General features: G+C 35.0%; 2 protein-coding genes across 5 annotated transcripts; both read right to left on the bottom strand.

Moving 5' to 3' along the window:
* LOC104792477 (TSL-kinase interacting protein 1) lies at window positions 594-5,139 on the bottom strand. 4 transcript variants are annotated; one of them, XM_010518626.1, is made up of 13 exons: window positions 4,983-5,139; window positions 4,338-4,512; window positions 4,137-4,219; window positions 3,996-4,043; window positions 3,802-3,911; window positions 3,362-3,446; window positions 2,982-3,261; window positions 2,644-2,766; window positions 2,401-2,555; window positions 2,085-2,323; window positions 1,307-1,985; window positions 1,110-1,229; window positions 594-1,019 (listed from the first exon to the last, which is right to left on the bottom strand). In XM_010518626.1, the coding sequence occupies exons 2-13, from the start codon at window positions 4,450-4,452 to the stop codon at window positions 843-845; spliced, it is 2,214 nt and encodes a 737-aa protein (XP_010516928.1). In that variant the 5' UTR covers window positions 4,453-4,512; window positions 4,983-5,139; the 3' UTR covers window positions 594-842. The 4 variants fall into 4 exon arrangements, with proteins under 4 accessions (XP_010516928.1, XP_010516930.1, XP_010516929.1 ...); XM_010518628.2 differs by having other exon boundaries at window positions 843-1,019; window positions 2,656-2,766; XM_010518627.2 differs by having other exon boundaries at window positions 843-1,019; window positions 2,644-2,763.
* Window positions 14,495-16,415, bottom strand: LOC104792476 (heavy metal-associated isoprenylated plant protein 3-like). The gene is made up of 3 exons (XM_010518625.2): window positions 15,818-16,415; window positions 15,495-15,573; window positions 14,495-15,395 (listed from the first exon to the last, which is right to left on the bottom strand). The coding sequence occupies exons 1-3, from the start codon at window positions 16,292-16,294 to the stop codon at window positions 14,755-14,757; spliced, it is 1,197 nt and encodes a 398-aa protein (XP_010516927.1). The 5' UTR covers window positions 16,295-16,415; the 3' UTR covers window positions 14,495-14,754.

Genomic DNA, 17,638 nt, shown 5'->3' with positions numbered 1-17,638 from the left:
ATGAATCAAATTGGGTTGTAGTTGAAATTTGGTTCTCTTAGGGTGGAGAGTGTTGTGTTGATTTTAAGCTTTTTAAATTAGACTAATCATTGAGAGCAAAGAAACTGAATGTTATCGGGAATAGAAGAAAAACCCAATTTGAACACTTTGGATCAAGACAACAATCATATCTAGTTTTGAATGATTTCTTTTTTTTCTTATTACTTTAAATAAAGAGTCTAGTGTTGAAAAAACCTTGGGTTAGCCGATCAAGTGTAGAAATGAAACGTTTGGAATCTTTTCTAGATAGAATATTTAAAATGAGAGAAAAGGAGTAACTTAGTCCTATCATGCTTTATCAAGAAGATAATGGATACTTAAAATTTGGATGGTGATACAACGTAACAAGTCTAGTTTTAACCTCTGCTCATTCAATCATTTGTGTTTCAAGATGAATTTTGGAAAGCTTTTTCGTGTCTAGATATTGAGTTATAAAAAGTTCAAATAGTTTTGCGTAAATGTTATTTTACTCAACTCTTAAAAGAATTTGTTTAGTATTTAGAAGATTCTGCGACATTCTTCTTTTGCCATGAAACTTCTATAAACAAAAGAAGAAGAAAAAACGGCATGATAGCCAAATAAACATGTAAATAACAACAGTAAAGGGGTACACATAAACATGTACCAACACAGAAGACTGTGTTGAGACTTGAGAGGAAGAGTTAAAACTTAAACTTAAATCAGATTTTTGTACAGTGAACCTATCAGTTGGTGATAACGTTACTTTTTTTAAAAAAAGGAAGAGTCACTTTCTTTTCAACTATCAACATTTGGACCCCATGCTTTTAGCTTTTAGTTCCATTTCAGACCATGTTAGACTTATCCTTCTTGTTGTCCAACCCAAAGAGCGAGCAGTTCTGAAAGGCATCGAGGCTGGTCGCAATTAGACGGCTCAAACCCCCAAGGCTCTCACTGAGGATCAAATCGTCTGTATACTTTGAAGATCTAATGTCTAAGTCCAGTGGTCCTAACGAGTCAGGCTGCAAAGAGAAGTAAAACAAAGGAAACAAGAGTTTTTGAATATATGTGCTTTTTCACTTTGGAAGAAAATATGGGATTTCGAGATTTACCCAATATATATCCGCAAGCCCACAATGGGTCTTCCCTGGAGAATCCATCGTATGGGGGTCTGTTGGACCCTCTTCCATAGGCTCTCCATGGTCAGGAAGCTTCTCATCAACGGATAAAGCCTAAGAGAAAGTATTGTATCAGATGGTTTATTTTTATAAACAATTGTTGAAGTGGAGTTTGAGAATGATATAGTTACCTCCACCAATTGAGAAGGTTTTCCATTTACTCTGCCAACACCTCGAGGAGAAGCAACATTAGCCAACTTGGACGAATCTTCGAGACGATTATTTTGGAAAGAGAAGGCATCACGTGTTTCTTCATCATCCCATAGAGAGGAAGAGCCAGAAGTCAACGGTAGTGGAGCACTGGACTTGTTCTGGTGTCTTAGTATATGAGCAGCAATTGCAGCATCAAAAGAGTCAGAGGCAAATGAAACATCTCGAAGGACGCAATGTGAACCCTCGGTGGCAGGTGGATTCCCACCATCACTATCTATGTCATCGGGCACATCAGAGAGTAGATCACCTATACTTATGTTAGTAAGACTATCAGCCCATTCTCCTGCTGATTGAGCATTACCGCTGATTAAATGCTCAAGTGGAGAAATAGTTGGTGAAGCAGGTTCATAATCATCTCTATATTCTGCGGGACGATCATGGGTTTCACCAGAGGCACATACAAGACCCAGGCTGGGTTCTACAGATGTCGGTTGTTTGGCAGTTGAATGCACCGACAAGGGTCCTGATTCAGTAAGGAGCATGTTGACCTCGTTCACCCCATCCACATTCATGTCATCCTCGAGTGAAGGGCAAAGATCTGAAGTTGGAACTTGAGAAATAAAAGAACCTGATGCATCATGGACAAACCAACCATACCTGCAAAGAGATATAAGAAAATTAATTTTGTTTCTCCTGTATGATATAATTGGACAGAGAGATAAACCTGCACGAGACTAGGAAAATATGAGAGCAAACCTTAAGCGGAAAACCGAGGGACTTCCGACCATTGAATGCACTTCTGCTGCACTTAGAAAAGAGTCATGGGTCCACCTTTGATGGCACGTTATAGTTTCTTTTCGTGCATTGTAAGGAAATAGCATTAGCTCTCCAGTCGCACAACTTGAGCTTCCCCATTTGCGATTGAGATGTTCCAGTACAGATGATATCTTCTTGCGATTACTAAGGGTAAGTTCTAGATGCGGATTGTGCTTATCCTGTTACAAGATCAAGCTCCATTTCATGTCTCCGAAAATTATTGCTCCAATCAGTTTTATTCGTATTAGAAACTTACCATTTCCAAGGATCTTCGAGTACATTCATCAATCGGGAACAACTGAAGTTTCAGCTTGGCAGAAAACTGCATATTGGCATCACTGAGAGGAACATCACCAGATGAGCACAGAGAAAGTGGAGACTTTCCGGTAATATATCTTGTCGAACCTAAATCTACGATAAAAAGAGAATTCATTTCAGAATTTGCACATGTTAGTTCTCAAAAAACATGCATCTAAGAAAATGAAATATTATCCCATACTAGCAAGTAAACCTTCTTGATCATCCATATCTTTGTCAATTGATGTTCGTTCCAAATGCTCTGCAGCATCAGCAACCAGGGAGACCCCATCTATCGCAGCCTTTTCCCATTTTTTATAACCTGCTGAAAAGGAATGAACTGCTTAGAGTCACGTAAGAACCTGGAACTACATCAAGTTTTTAAATAGTAACTTAAAACCTAAGATATACATGGAATATTGAAAGTAGATGATCTCCAAAACTTGTATGAACGCTGAAAAGGGAAAACACACACACAATATGGGACTGAAGAAAACTGTCTATCTAAGAAACATGCATAAAAACTAGCAGAGAAAGAACCTTGTTTTCGTCGCTGCCTTCCACCTCTCCCAAAGGCTGTATCTTCTTTTTCGTCACCAAGGTTGACACCTAAGCTTTCACCATGTTTGGTAGATGCTCTTCCAGACCCTAGCTTTTTAACATTTTGGCCGTCGGAGAGAATCAATTTAAATGGACGGTTATCCAATCCTCTTTCTCTGCTTTGACTTGAGATATTTCCGAGGGAAGCAGAAGAGAAATTTTCTCCCTGGCAAGCCCGTTTTCTTATGCTCTTTCTGCGGTCTTTCAGCAATTGGTGTTCCTTCATGCAAAATGGTTTGTTAGACAATAGTTTGAAAACAATTCCTTGTCAAATCCAAGATGGTTTTGAGTTAAAACGAAATTTAAAAGTGCCAACTAACCAAGGCCTCTAAAAATAGCTTGAATCTCCGGGGTTTGAGATGAAGTTTTGAAGCTTTGCAGCTATACTTTTCCAGTAAAGACCACCTGCAAGTCACATGAAATAGCATGTTAACTTTAGAACAGACGAAATCATAATATGTGGAATCATCTCAACTAGGAGAACGAAAGATGGTATGATGTCTGAAATATACGCCAGTTGCTACTATCTGATCATGTATGAGGTTACTGGCAGATATTATCAATGCTCAAGAGAAACAAGAAACCCTTCCTAACCATTATTTTGTCACTAACAAGAAATGCATAACCATACTACAGAAGATATTATAGGCGAATGGAACCCTTAAATGGAGAGTAATGTTCTATCATTTGTTTACAATAATGTAACAATCTACAATACCAGCACAAATCATAATAGAAAAGAACTGTATATATCAAGTACCATCGTAGCATTGCAGCATTTGTGTCCTTTGGATTCTTGGCATCAAGGCTCAGTTCTGGACCCAATAGTTTATTCATACGTCTCACTAGACGATAATAGTAATGCCTGACCTGTAAAATCACACAAAATTTCCACAACCATTAGAGCAAAACACCAAGGTTAAAACAAACCCAAGGTTAAAAAAGGCAACCAACCTGGTCCTTGTTTTTGCTTTGGACACGAGAGGTAATCTTCTCAAAATTCTGCAATAACCAACACACAGAGAAAACGTCACACACGAAACAACATATAGACGAAGAAACCAAAACTCATTCTCAACTTCAACAATTGATAACCTTTCCAACTTGACGAAGAGCAGTGAAGAAACTTTCTTCTTCCTGATGCGTCCAAGCAGCCCATTGCCTAGTCGGCTTCTTAGCTGCTCTCCAAATAAAACAATAAACATTGCAGTCTCCATTAAAAAAAACAAGCTCATCTCAACAAACAAAAAAAGAAACATAAAAGCAAAACTACTTAAAACCAAAGTGCAAACATACCAGGAAACTGAGAAACACTGATAGAAGCAGAAGAGAGTAAATTAGGATTGCTGTTCTGGTTTGATATATGGCCCTCATCGATAGGACGACCTTCGGGGTTCTTCTCGGCTTGCATTTCGCAGTAATGCGCAAACTGTTTTTAAGCATTCATGCTTTTCCTTATGCTTCCAAGTTCCTACAAAGCAGAGCAATGAATCCAAACCATGAAACTAGAAACTCAGAACAAATGTGGATGCTTAATCATGGCGATCATCAACTTAAAATCACAAGAAATTTAGCAACCGACATAAATTTTACATTCATGACACAAAACCCTAATTTCAAAGCTAAAATGAAGAACAAACAAATTCACCCAAATTAAAAAAAAAAAAAAAAAAACCCTAAATTTAATTTCACCGGATCAAACACAAAACGCCCAATTCGATTTGATTCGATTCAATTCTATTCAATACCCTAATTTAGCTTAATCGACATATAAAAACCTAGTAAGGTAAGACGAAATTTCGGAAAAAAAAAACAAAAAATAAGAACTAGGGTTACTAAATACATACTCAAAATTTTGAATTGGGAAAAAAAAATAAGGAGAGAGAGAGAACAAGTTTGACCCAAAAACAAATACACGAAAAAAAAGAGAAATAATTTTACCTGGATTAAGAGTATGGGGTTGACGAAGAGTGGTCGAGAATTTAGGGCAAATCGAACGAAATTGAAGCCGAGGATATTTTCCCGACGAACATCTATGGTTGAACCAAGAACGAGGAGACGAGAGACAAAAAAAAAAAAAAAAAATTATTTTTCTTGTTTTTTTTTTTTTTTTTTTTACATTCACATAAAATAAAAAAGAAAAAGAAAAATAAAAATAAAATTAAAAAGGGAATGTGATTAGTTAAATTTGTACGTTGTTATCTAGATGTAAAAAAATTTAAGGATGGGTTAGTTAGTAAACTAGTAGTATATTTTATATCAGAATTATATTTTAAAAATTAAATGAGTTTAGTGTTTTTTTTGTTAACTTTCGAAAGAATCATTCAAAGATATTTAATTATTTTAACGAACAACAAAGGAAACAAATAAAAGGTCACTCTGCCAGTTGCCTTCCTCACGCTAAGTATATTTATTTAGAAGTTAAACTTACCAAAATTCGATAATTAGTTTGATGGAGGTATCTTTTTCTAAAAAGAAATTATTATTATTATTATTATATTATTATATTATTATATTATTATATTATTATTTTCTCTCTTTGAAAAAGGGAAAAAAAACAAAAAAAATTGGTTGGGTCGTAGCACGTGGCTTCGGTTGGCATCTCACAAGTCGCATGATGTAAAAAGTAGCGTTTACAATATTAAGTTAAAACGCCAAAATAATGTTTCAAATTGAGATTAGTCTCAGGGCCCTGTATAGAATTAGGTCTGCCCCAATGAAATATATGTATGGGCTTTCTTTAGTCCAATAGTAACTAATACCACAAGATCCAATGTGTTTTTTCTTTACGTACATGATTCAACTCTTTCTTTAAAGACCTCTACATTATGCTTTAGAAGATTACTAGATCAATACTTTGAAAGAAGTGGGTTTCAGGTATAGATCTTTGAGACTGATCGATCGATCAATGAGTAATTGTTTGTAACAGAACAATATGTATCGGAAACTGCAAATTAACTTCAACTTTGATCTCACGGTTCAATCAACTTGGGTATATAATGGTCGTCTTGCGGTTGAAAGACAGGACATTGAGGCTGAAGTAGAACGACATTTCCGAGATTTTTTACAATTAATTCCCACTGAGTTTGAAGGTTGTTTGGTGGAGGAGCTGGAGTTGCTGTTGTCGTTCCGGTGCTCGGATTTAGATGCTCAAAAGCTCACCCGTGTTGTGTTAGGGGAGGAAGTCGAGCAAGTCTTATTCTCTATGCCCAATGATAAGTCACCGGGACCAGATGGATACACTGTCGAGTTTTATAAGTCCACTTGGGGAGTACTATACAAAGTCATATCCAAGATAATTGCCAATCGCTTGAAGTTGCTGCTTCCACAATTTATTTCTGGTAATCAGTCAGCGTTTGTGAAGGATAGACCGCTGATTGAGAATGTTTTGCTCGCTACTGAACTGGTTAAATACTACCACAAGGGCTCTGTCTCTGGTCGTTGTGCCATCAATATCGATATCTCGAAAGCTTTTGATTCTGTTCAATGGAGCTTCTTATCGAAAGTTTTAATGGCCATGTGGTTTCCCCCCACTTTTGTGCACTGGATAATGCTCTGTGTTACTACGGTTTCATTCTCTGTTCAGGTGAATGGTGGTTTAGTGGGTTTTTTTCGCAGCTCTCGTGGTCTTCGCCAGGGTTGCTCACTGTCACCTTATCTGTTTGTGATATGCATGGAGGTCCTTTCAAAAATGTTGGATAGAGCAGCCGGTATGCAGAGTTTTGGGTACCACCCGCGATGTAAGAACCTCGGGCTCACTCACCTAAGTTTTGCAGATGATTTAATGGTTCTTTCGGATGGCAAAGCTAGATCAGTGGCAGGGATTGTTGTCGTGTTTGACGCTTTTGCTAAAATCTCGGGTTTGAAGATAAGTATGGAGAAATCAACACTGTTTTTGGCGGGTGTTTCTCTCTCCAATGCTGAAATCATTGCTTCTCGTTTTCCATTTACTCTTAGCCAGTTACCAGTTCGATACCTTGGGCTGCCTTTGGTTACAAGAAAACTTAGCAATAGTGATCTAACTCCTCTGCTCGAACAGTTGCGAGTTCGGATAAGTTCTTGGACAGTCCGCTCTCTCTCTTTCGCTGGTCGTTTGAATCTCATCTCTTCAGTTTTGTGGAGCACTTGCAATTTTTGGATGGCAGCGTATCGATTACCAGCTTCTTGTATAGATGAAATAAACTCTATTTGCTCTGCTTTCCTTTGGTCGGGAACAGAGCTAAATAGTCGCAAAGCAAAGTTGTCTTGGAATGCTGTTTGTAAACCGAAACCAGAGGGTGGCTTGGGGTTGAGATCTCTTAAAGAGGCAAATACTGTTGGTTGTTTAAAACTGGTTTGGCGAATTGCATGTCGAGGCAACTCACTATGGGTCTGTTGGGTGTACATGAATCTAATGAAAGACCAATCTTTTTGGTCTATCAAGGCCAGCTCAAGCTTGGGATCCTGGATATGGCGTAAATTACTCAAATATCGTGATCTAGCTCGGCCGTTGTGTAGAGTGGAGGTTGGTAATGGGGAGTCCACTTCTTTCTGGTATGATAATTGCACTTCTATGGGTATTTTATTTGACTATGGAGGAGATAAAGGCATGATGGACATGGGGATCCCAAAACAGAGTACATTGGCTGAAGATTGGTGTACACGTAGACGTCGCCGCCATAGAGTTAATCATCTTAATGATATGGAGGCTATTATGCACACTCAATGGCTGCAACGACGTGATACGTTTGATACTCTGTTATGGCGAGGGAAGGGGGATAGTTTCAGATCAGCTTTCTCCACCCGCGACACTTGGAACCATATTCGAACGAAGGCAACTACAGTCGCGTGGAACAAGGGAGTCTGGTTCACTCATGTGGTCCCTAAGTACTCCTTTTGTGTGTGGTTGGCCGCGCATGATCGGGTTTCAACAGGTGAGCATATGATTCAATGGAATGGGCAGGCTGCAGGTTCCTGTGTATTATGCCACCATGCTCTTGAAACTCGAACTCATCTCTTTTTTTCCTGCTCTTACGCTACTGAGGTTTGGGCTTCTTTGGAAAAAGGAATTTTTAGAACACAATATTCGACTGATTGGGTTGCTCTGCTTGACTCCATCTCGAGTGATCAACACAGTGGTGTCGAGATTTTTCTTCGTCGTAATCTTTTCCAGATAGTCGTTTATACCATTTGGCGTGAGTGGAATGGGCGGAGGTATGGTGAGGCGGCTCACATTGCACCTCAGCTCATTGGCTGGGTCGATAAGCAGATCAAGGACCAGCTAACTGCAATCGGGAAGATGGGAGAGCGCCGTTATGATGAAGCATACCAACTATGGGTGCAGTCCCGACAATAGCTCCTATGCTATAGTTCTATATGTATAATCTTCTGTCTAATTTTTAGTCTCAAAAACATTAAGCAAACGCTGCACCAGTTGTAACAAAGTATATTTTTTTTTGAATATAATTTTACATTAAATTCAAAAAAAAAAACTTGGGTATATATGTAACCAATAGTATTATCTATGCGACTATGCACGTCATTTCTATATGAAGAGCATCATTAATGGATTATTGACTTGTATATATAGTTCGTTTTGGTTAAAAGTTGACATATCGTTATGTTATAATAAGATGGGTTCAAATTCAACGAATGAAAATAGTCAGAAGACTAAGCTACGACGGGATGAATCAATAATACTTAAATTTGGGCGTTTTCATCATTTCATGGTCAATTTGTTTGACATGTTCATTTCGTTACGCCAAGCGTAGAGATTTGACCCGCACACTGATGCTAACATATAATATATATATATATATATATGTGTGTGTGTGTGTGTACATGTGACGCTTTGTATATATTCATCAAGTTTTGTTCTTGTAAGAATATGCAAGTAGTTGTATTAGTAGTAAATGGAATGGCTGGCCAGGTCAAACTGTTTTAAATGGAGACCAACCTAATGATTTCTGTAGTCAAGGACATGCTTTTGAAGCTTGAATTATGTTTCCTAGGTGATACTTCAAAGTTTTTACATTTAAATTGATGACATAAATATAGTGGCGGGCGGAATAACAAGTTCGTTTATACGTTGAAAGGTAAAAAATAATGGTACCACAAGAGATGATGTTTTAAAAATAACATTATGTTTCTTTGGAATTTGACTGATATATTTGTAAAACAAAATTTGACAATTTTCTTTCTTGGAGATCAAAATATGATACGTGGAAACACTGGACACCAAAAAGAACTCCTTGCATGATTTTTTTCAGGCTCACATTATATAACATAAGAATCCCCGAATATGGACTTCCTCTCGTCCTCAATATAAGATTGAATGAACAGCGTACAAGTCACAATTTGGGTATTCATAAATGTTTTCACCCAATAACTTAACATGATGTACTATACAGATGCGATAAGTTAGGCTACATATTCACATCTTCTTAACACCAAAATAATTTTTATAGTTCAAACGATAGTTCTATCAAAATAACTGTCAAGATCAATCGTTACTTCATAAATGATACTAATAGAATTATTTTGTCATCTCCTAATTAAACTCAAACTCGTATGATAGTAAAAACGTCAGGATCGGCCTGTCCCTAACCAACAGATTGATTGATGAAGATGCATCATCTCTCACGCATATATAAGTCAAACCAGCATATTCCAAATCCAAACCCTTTTCAGATTCGCGACATAGACCCAAGTTTGGCGCCAACACCATACAACATCAATGATCCCACATGCTTTATACATATCATGCCGTGTTACTAGAGTACTGTACATAATGTCTAGTATTATTGTAGCTTTTTTGTAAACAGTAAACACCTGAGTAATTGAATAACCATTAGACTAATAACAAAACGCAAGCTTATAGGTATTTATATTTTGCTATCATTTTCATAACTGACAAACATAATTCACTGTTACCTTTTTCTCAACAGCTATTACTGTTGACTAAAATAAGAAAAACAAAACTTTTTGACTGGATTATAAGAAATAGTAACTACTTCTGCATATAAAATAAAATAAACTTATCTGTTCATAATTCATATTCATGAACCATTATAATCATTTGAAATCATATAAACTGATAGTAATATATTTTTTTAATAATTACCATTTCATTTTAGCTGTGTGATGTTTGATTTAATTCTTTTATACTAATCACACTCACTTATTCCACTTAAATTGTATTCATTAATGTTTCACACATGTCCTCCATTTTTTAACTACTGAGGGTTATAGATTTGTGGTGAGTATAACAGAGTGTCCGTAAACATGTCGTAATATTACAAAAAAAAACTAGAGAGATGGAGAGATTTATAGATAGAGAGGTCCACTAATTTGCAACCACAAAATAGGTATCCACTATTTTTTTCGCATTTATCGAATTACTAAGTTTCTTTGTATTTTATGCTGCCAGATCCACTTCCATGAAGGAGACATGAGGTGGGCATTGATTGGATTTTGCAACCTATCACCTAATTGGTATTATCATGATCAGTACTATTGTTATTACTTTAATATTTTTCATGAATATATATTCATAGTGAGCAATGACATAACATCTTAGGTGGATTCCCATTTTGATTAAATAGATGAATGTATTTAGTACCGTTTCTTAAATATTATTTAGGTACAGAAAATTCCAAATACGTTTCTAGGTACAGAAAACCACCTTTTGAAATTTGAGGCTAAAACAAAGTTTTCAAATTCAAGATGGCGAAGATATATATATATATATATATATATATATATATATATATTTAGATGATATTGGTATCTTGACCAGGGTTTGACAGACTTAACTAACAGAACTTTGAATTTATTTTTCAAAATATGACGATTGTATTTTATTTGTACTATAAATTTGACTATCTTAAATCTTAACCTCATCCTCGTAACAAACGATAAACGATATAATACGTTTGGTTTTATATTGGATCTTCTTTAGTCCCGAATGATAAAACTTGTTCACATTATTTGTTTGTATTGTCACTTTCTTATTATATATATCTCCACTAGGACACTAGCTTACATCGTTACGTGAGACATATATTTGGCTCATATGAAAGAAAAAGTTAAGGGGAAATCAATTACTATTTTTTCTNTTATAAAAATAATGAATAGTGACTTAGAACACTTTTTTTAGTTCTTGATGTAGAACTGATCTAAACCCAGTTCTTATTTGACGTGGCTTCATGTGATTGGACAAGATTTTTTGGAAAAAAAAAAATATTTCATTTATATAAGGAAGCAATTTAAATGTTAATTTATAAGTTTTTATAATTGTAATATGTTTAAGAATATTATATTAATTTATAAGTATATAATTGCTTTTATATAAGTAAGCAATTTAAATGTTAATTTATAAGTTTTTATAATTGTAATATGTTTAAGAATATTATATTAATTTATAAGTATATAATTGCTTTTATATAAGTAAGCAATTTAAATGTTAATTTATAAGTTTTTATAATTGTAATATGTTTAAGAATATTATATTAATTTATAAGTATATAATTGCTTTTATATAAGTAAGCAATTTAAATGTTAATTTATAAGTTTTTATAATTGTAATATGTTTAAGAATATTATATTAATTTATAAGTATATAATTGCTTTTATATAAGTAAGCAATTTAAATGTTATTTTATAACTTTTTATAATTTGTAAAATGTTTATGAATATTATTTCACTATATCTTTATTCTAAGAACACCATAATTAGTTCTCCCATTTTTTTATCTATGATCTTAACAACTGATCTAACATTATTTTCACTATATATTTAATATAAGAACACAAAAAAAAGTTCTCCCATCATTAATGATGCCATTATGGAAGAAAAAGGTAAGGGGAAATCAATTACTATTTTTTCTCTCTCTTTATCTATGGCGACAAGAAGTGATCACTTTGGCAACACGTCTTTTACAATTCACCAAAAAAATGAAAAGAAATTGGCAACACGTACATGTACACATGCAATTATTTGCCCCTGTGTAGATGAGTTCCACGCTATCCACAACGTATTTGGTTATTGCAATTAAATTATGTACATATTTCGATATGATTCCAAAGAGAAAAGCTTGTAATAAGTGGATTATGGGGTATAGAGGATATATTTATACATCAATTCCATTTTTAAAAAACCTCAAAATAGGGTGTCCGTGTCTGATTTATCCGCAGCACGGCAGCACCCAATGATTGATTTATTGCATGATCTTGAGTGATAGAATAATATCGTATACATAAAATACTAAACTTCAAAGATAATTACGTACGTATGCAATTATTTAAAAAAATACAAAGCAAAAGAAGACTAGAGGGGCGAAATAGAAAGTGATGGGATCATCAACATGGTTTTGTTGTCATCGTTTTGTCTTTGTCCAGCAGTCTAGAAGAAATATTAAGTCACCAATTTTGTTTCATATTAAGATTAAGTCACCATTAATCATGCTAAATCATGTAGTTACATANATAAGAACACAAAAAAAAGTTCTCCCATCATTAATGATGCCATTATGGAAGAAAAAGGTAAGGGGAAATCAATTACTATTTTTTCTCTCTCTTTATCTATGGCGACAAGAAGTGATCACTTTGGCAACACGTCTTTTACAATTCACCAAAAAAATGAAAAGAAATTGGCAACACGTACATGTACACATGCAATTATTTGCCCCTGTGTAGATGAGTTCCACGCTATCCACAACGTATTTGGTTATTGCAATTAAATTATGTACATATTTCGATATGATTCCAAAGAGAAAAGCTTGTAATAAGTGGATTATGGGGTATAGAGGATATATTTATACATCAATTCCATTTTTAAAAAACCTCAAAATAGGGTGTCCGTGTCTGATTTATCCGCAGCACGGCAGCACCCAATGATTGATTTATTGCATGATCTTGAGTGATAGAATAATATCGTATACATAAAATACTAAACTTCAAAGATAATTACGTACGTATGCAATTATTTAAAAAAATACAAAGCAAAAGAAGACTAGAGGGGCGAAATAGAAAGTGATGGGATCATCAACATGGTTTTGTTGTCATCGTTTTGTCTTTGTCCAGCAGTCTAGAAGAAATATTAAGTCACCAATTTTGTTTCATATTAAGATTAAGTCACCATTAATCATGCTAAATCATGTAGTTACATAAATAATGACTATATATGACAATAATGCACATATACACGTACATAGAATGCAAACAAATGCTATATGTTAAAAAGACTTGCGTAATTGTGCAACTAACCTCTTTTATATAATACATGCAAATGGTTACGTAGTCTCTCTGTTTTACATATATAATATTTTTATATATACAGTATACGTAATTCCGTTTATATAAAAATACTGTAGTTCTTGGTTTGAGAAAATGTATATCTATATCTATATATATATATATATTTGAACGAATAACAAATATAAATGGATGAAAACTGAACATTTGGCCATGAGAATTATGTAGTCATGGTTTATCGAGAAAATGGCTTTAGTTTGCTTTCCATCAATAAACTCATTAATATATTTGTTCATCTTATCAAGATTTCGTACACTTTAATCATTTTAAACATCTTTCTAAAGGAATCAATAGTTAATAGGAAAGCTGAATCCAAAATACATGGTGTTAAATAAGTAAACACACATAATAATACGTCTTGAATCGCCAAGAACAACGATAGTTCTATCAAAATTATCCTTTCTGATAGATAGCAGTTATTAGTTATAATATTCGCTTCATCATTTGACATTATTTTTGTTACTTGTTTGCTGAGAGTGCAATTAAAGCAAATCAATTAATTATTATTTGTTAAACGAATTAACTAACAAAGGAACGGGTGTTATTACACGTAAGAACCGGATGGCTCCATCTCGACTTCAAAAATTTACCTAACTTGCTATACGTACGTGTGCAACAACTCCTTGAGACACATGCATATACTGTACTACAAAAAGTTTCGAAGTTTTTAGAGAATGAAATGAGCATGCAGAACTTACTTGTAAAAGCGTAAGAGAATCAAATATTGATGCTCATCAATCAGCATATATCAGGATTTCTTCTATATGTTTTCCCCCGTGCCGATAAAATTGGAGATCAAATTTGATGTAACAATGTAGTAATGAATAGAAAAATTTCTGTCGTTTCACTTTGGAAGACAAAATGGATGCCCTATACGACCAGCAAAAGGTGTTTTCACGATATCTAATTCATATGAATAAATGAAGGAAGGACTAAATGATTACTTATATAAAGGGTAACAATAACTATCATGGAGATAATAATATCATAGTTGATCGAAGAAAATGGCTTTAATTAGCTTTTCCACCAAAAAAATCATTAACGTTAATAATAAGTACTGTATAATATTTTCAAGATTTCGTACAAGTTAATCATTTAAATCATCTTTCTACATAGGTCAATGAACCAAAATGATTTTTCAATGGAAAATAAACATTCATTCATAATCCTGAAAGATAATTTATATTCCTTTTTCATCATTTTACATTATTATTGTTATTTGTTTGCTGACACTACAATTAAAGTAAAGCAATTAATTATTACATTAAAGAAACTAAACTAACAAAGGAACAAATGTTACACGTCAGAACCCGCTGGCTCAGACTCAGCCTTTCAAAATTTTCACCTAAGTTGGTACATTGTGTTCCCACATTTATGTTTTAACCCTTAGAATTTTTTATATTTACAATTTAACCCCATGATTACATAACGGAGCAACCGTTGGGGTTCTCATCACTGAACATCCCAGGACCAGGAGGAGCGTTCATGTTTGGCTGCGAGTACGGCACGTAACTCTCACTTGCGTAATTGTATCCTGAACCTGGATAACTCTGACCTGCCATCGGATAACCCTGACCTGCCATCGGATAACCCTGAACTCCCATTGAATAACTCTGACCGTACACGTGTCCTTCTTGCCAATACATAGGAGCCGTCGGATAAGATGAGTATCCATAGTAATCCATCTTATTCACCATCGCCACAGGCGGCGGCGCACCTCCTCCTCCGCCGTCTCCACCTCCTTTCTTCTTCTCTCCGCCGTCACCAGCCTCTTTCTTCTTCTCTCCGCCATCACCAGCCTCTTTCTTCTTCTCTCCACCGTCACTTACTTCCTTTTTTGCTTCATTCACTACAGCGGCAGGAGCCTCTTTCTTTGCTTCAGGAGCGGCGGCGGCTTCCGTCTTCTTTTTCTCGGCGGCTCCGTCATCTTTCTTGGCGGGAACAAGAGGCTCAACGGTTCGTTTGAGCTTCTTGGTGAGTAGAGGCACTAGTTCTTTAACGTCCATTGTTCCTTTCACTGTCACCACATCTTTAGCTCCGTCAACAGCCACCGTTTCGACCCCTGAATACAAATTAATTATTAATAAATTAGCATAACTAATATTTATTTATTTTTGGTTTTCGAATTTAGTAACTTCGTTTGTTATTGTTATTTTCTTACCTTTGATTTTCAATATTATTTTCTTGATTTTCTGAATACATCCTTCACAATGTAGTCTGATCTTTAAAGCCACCGAACTCTGAAACACAAAAAGAAATTAAAGTCAAATTCAAAATCAATAAAGAATTCCTTAGACAATTAAACTAGTTTTACTTTTTAGCTGCCTAATCTTTTTCCGTTTAGCTTGTCTGCCTATAATTAAACTAGTGTGATTAAAACTACAAAACTGTATCCTTTTAAGTTGCTAACGTACGTTGTTTAAAAAACCGGCGTACACTAGCAAAAGCATAGTTGTCTCTTCTTGTATTCAAGTAAATTTATACCTCTTTTGGAGCTGCCGGAGCAGGAGGAGGAGGAGGAGGAGTCGCCGCCTTATCTTCACCGTCAGCTTTCTTCTCTTCGACGGCAGTGGGGACAGGAGGTACGTCTTCCTTAGGTGGTGAAGGTGGCGGTGGATTCGCGAGAACCACTTTTCTCTTAGTTTTCTCCTCCAACTTCTCCCGGAGAACCACCGGGTCAATCTTTCCGACCACCGTAAGCTTATTCCCACCAGTATCCGCCGTCACATCTTTCACTCCACCGAAGTGTTTCACCATTCGCTTGATCTTCTTAGCGCAGCCTTCGCAGTGCATATCAACTTTGTAAACAAAGGCAGAGACAACCGCCGTGGCAGCGGCCGGAGCTGCCGCAGAATCTCCTCCACCGCTCTTTGGCTTGCTGTCTGTAGTCTCAGCTGCGACTACGGTGGCTGCCGGCTTCTTCTCTTGTTCAACTTTGGCACCTTCTTGAACTTCTCCCATTTCTTGGTTGAAGATAAGGATAATTTTATTAGGGGTTTATTTTTATTCTTTTGTATTTGAAAGATGAAGAAATGTTTGAACAAGAGTAAGCGGAGGCAAATGTGCGTATATATAGAGAAATATAGGGTGCGTGGAGATTATTATTTTACAATATTGTTGATTGATACTGATTTATTTTAACTTAGTATATTTATAATGGTTTGATGTTACATGTTGATTTCGTATGTGTATTTGTTGGGGGCTGAGGTCAGCGAGAGTGGGCGTTTGACGCCGGTTTGACACAAGTGATGGTACTAGACACGAAGCCACCAAGTTTCTGAACATAACATTATTTTTATATAATCAATCGGATAATATTAATAAAATTTAGTTTGTTTTTATACGTTAAAATAGCTGATCAATTTTAATGATTTCTTAAAGGTAAGCATTGCTTTTGAAACACAAAAGGGTATCATTTTCCAGCTTTGACTACTTGATGACTATAGTCTAGATTAGCCGAATCTTAATCAGTTTGAGGTAAAAATACATTCGACCAATAGTCACAATTCAAAGAATATACATCATACCTTACTAAAAAACAAAACTTTAGTTAGAAGATATATCGCAAAATGCTGTTTTATTTTTGAAGTAGTAGTATACGAAAAGTTGGGATCATTTTGTTATTTGCTAGATACAAAGTGAATGTATTATTTTGTTAATAATTAAATATTGTATATCCAATCATGAAAGAATGTGTTCACCAAAAGTTTGGTCAAAAACAAAATAAAAAATGGTCCAAACGCACAAACAAATAATCATAGGTTATACTATAATTTAGAGTAGGATGAGATATGAATCGATAATTTTATGTTAGGTGAGAGAAATTAAATTAACTGCTGATTCGATAATAATGGAAAGATACGAAGCCAGAGATTGGTTAGACAACAAAACACGTAAAACAAGAGAACAGTTTTATTCAATAGAATTTGGTTTTCAATAAGTTGGCAAATATAACCGTTAGAGATGTAACCTAATACAATACAAAAACATTACATTATGGATATCGTTACAACTGGTTCGTAAACGAATTACGGGACTAAAAAGGGATGCTTTAATTAAACCCATTTTTTTGAATTTTTGAATCACATCATTCTTGTTTTTTTAAAATAATTTGTAAAGAGATTAAAGAGATAAAGATGATACTTTTCTTTCTGATAGATATTGGGTATTGGTTAAAGTCATGATTTTGCAAATTGCATAGTCTTGTCTCATGATAAGTGAAGTTGATGGAACCTCCTCTTCTTTTCTCTTTTTGGGTTTTTCCTTTTGTTTAGAAATTTCATTTTAGGGCAGCCCATCGGGGTT

Source organism: Camelina sativa, chromosome 6 (genome assembly GCF_000633955.1).
Source record: "Camelina sativa cultivar DH55 chromosome 6, Cs, whole genome shotgun sequence".
In the NCBI taxonomy this organism is placed as follows: Eukaryota; Viridiplantae; Streptophyta; class Magnoliopsida; order Brassicales; family Brassicaceae; genus Camelina; species Camelina sativa.
This window is presented reverse-complemented; position numbering and strand designations above follow the sequence as displayed.

Coding starts and splice junctions, on each gene's coding strand:
- LOC104792477 (XM_010518626.1), bottom strand. CDS start 4,452: ATGCAAGCCGAGAAGAACCCCGAAGGTCGTCCTATCGATGAGGGCCAT. Junction 2,767..2,981: donor AAGGCAGCGACGAAAACAAG/GTTCTTTCTCTG, acceptor ATTCCTTTTCAG/CAGGTTATAAAAAATGGGAA. Junction 1,986..2,084: donor CCCTCGGTTTTCCGCTTAAG/GTTTGCTCTCAT, acceptor ATCTCTTTGCAG/GTATGGTTGGTTTGTCCATG.
- LOC104792476 (XM_010518625.2), bottom strand. CDS start 16,294: ATGGGAGAAGTTCAAGAAGGTGCCAAAGTTGAACAAGAGAAGAAGCCG. Junction 15,574..15,817: donor CTCCGGCAGCTCCAAAAGAG/GTATAAATTTAC, acceptor TTTGTGTTTCAG/AGTTCGGTGGCTTTAAAGAT. Junction 15,396..15,494: donor AATAATATTGAAAATCAAAG/GTAAGAAAATAA, acceptor ATTTGTATTCAG/GGGTCGAAACGGTGGCTGTT.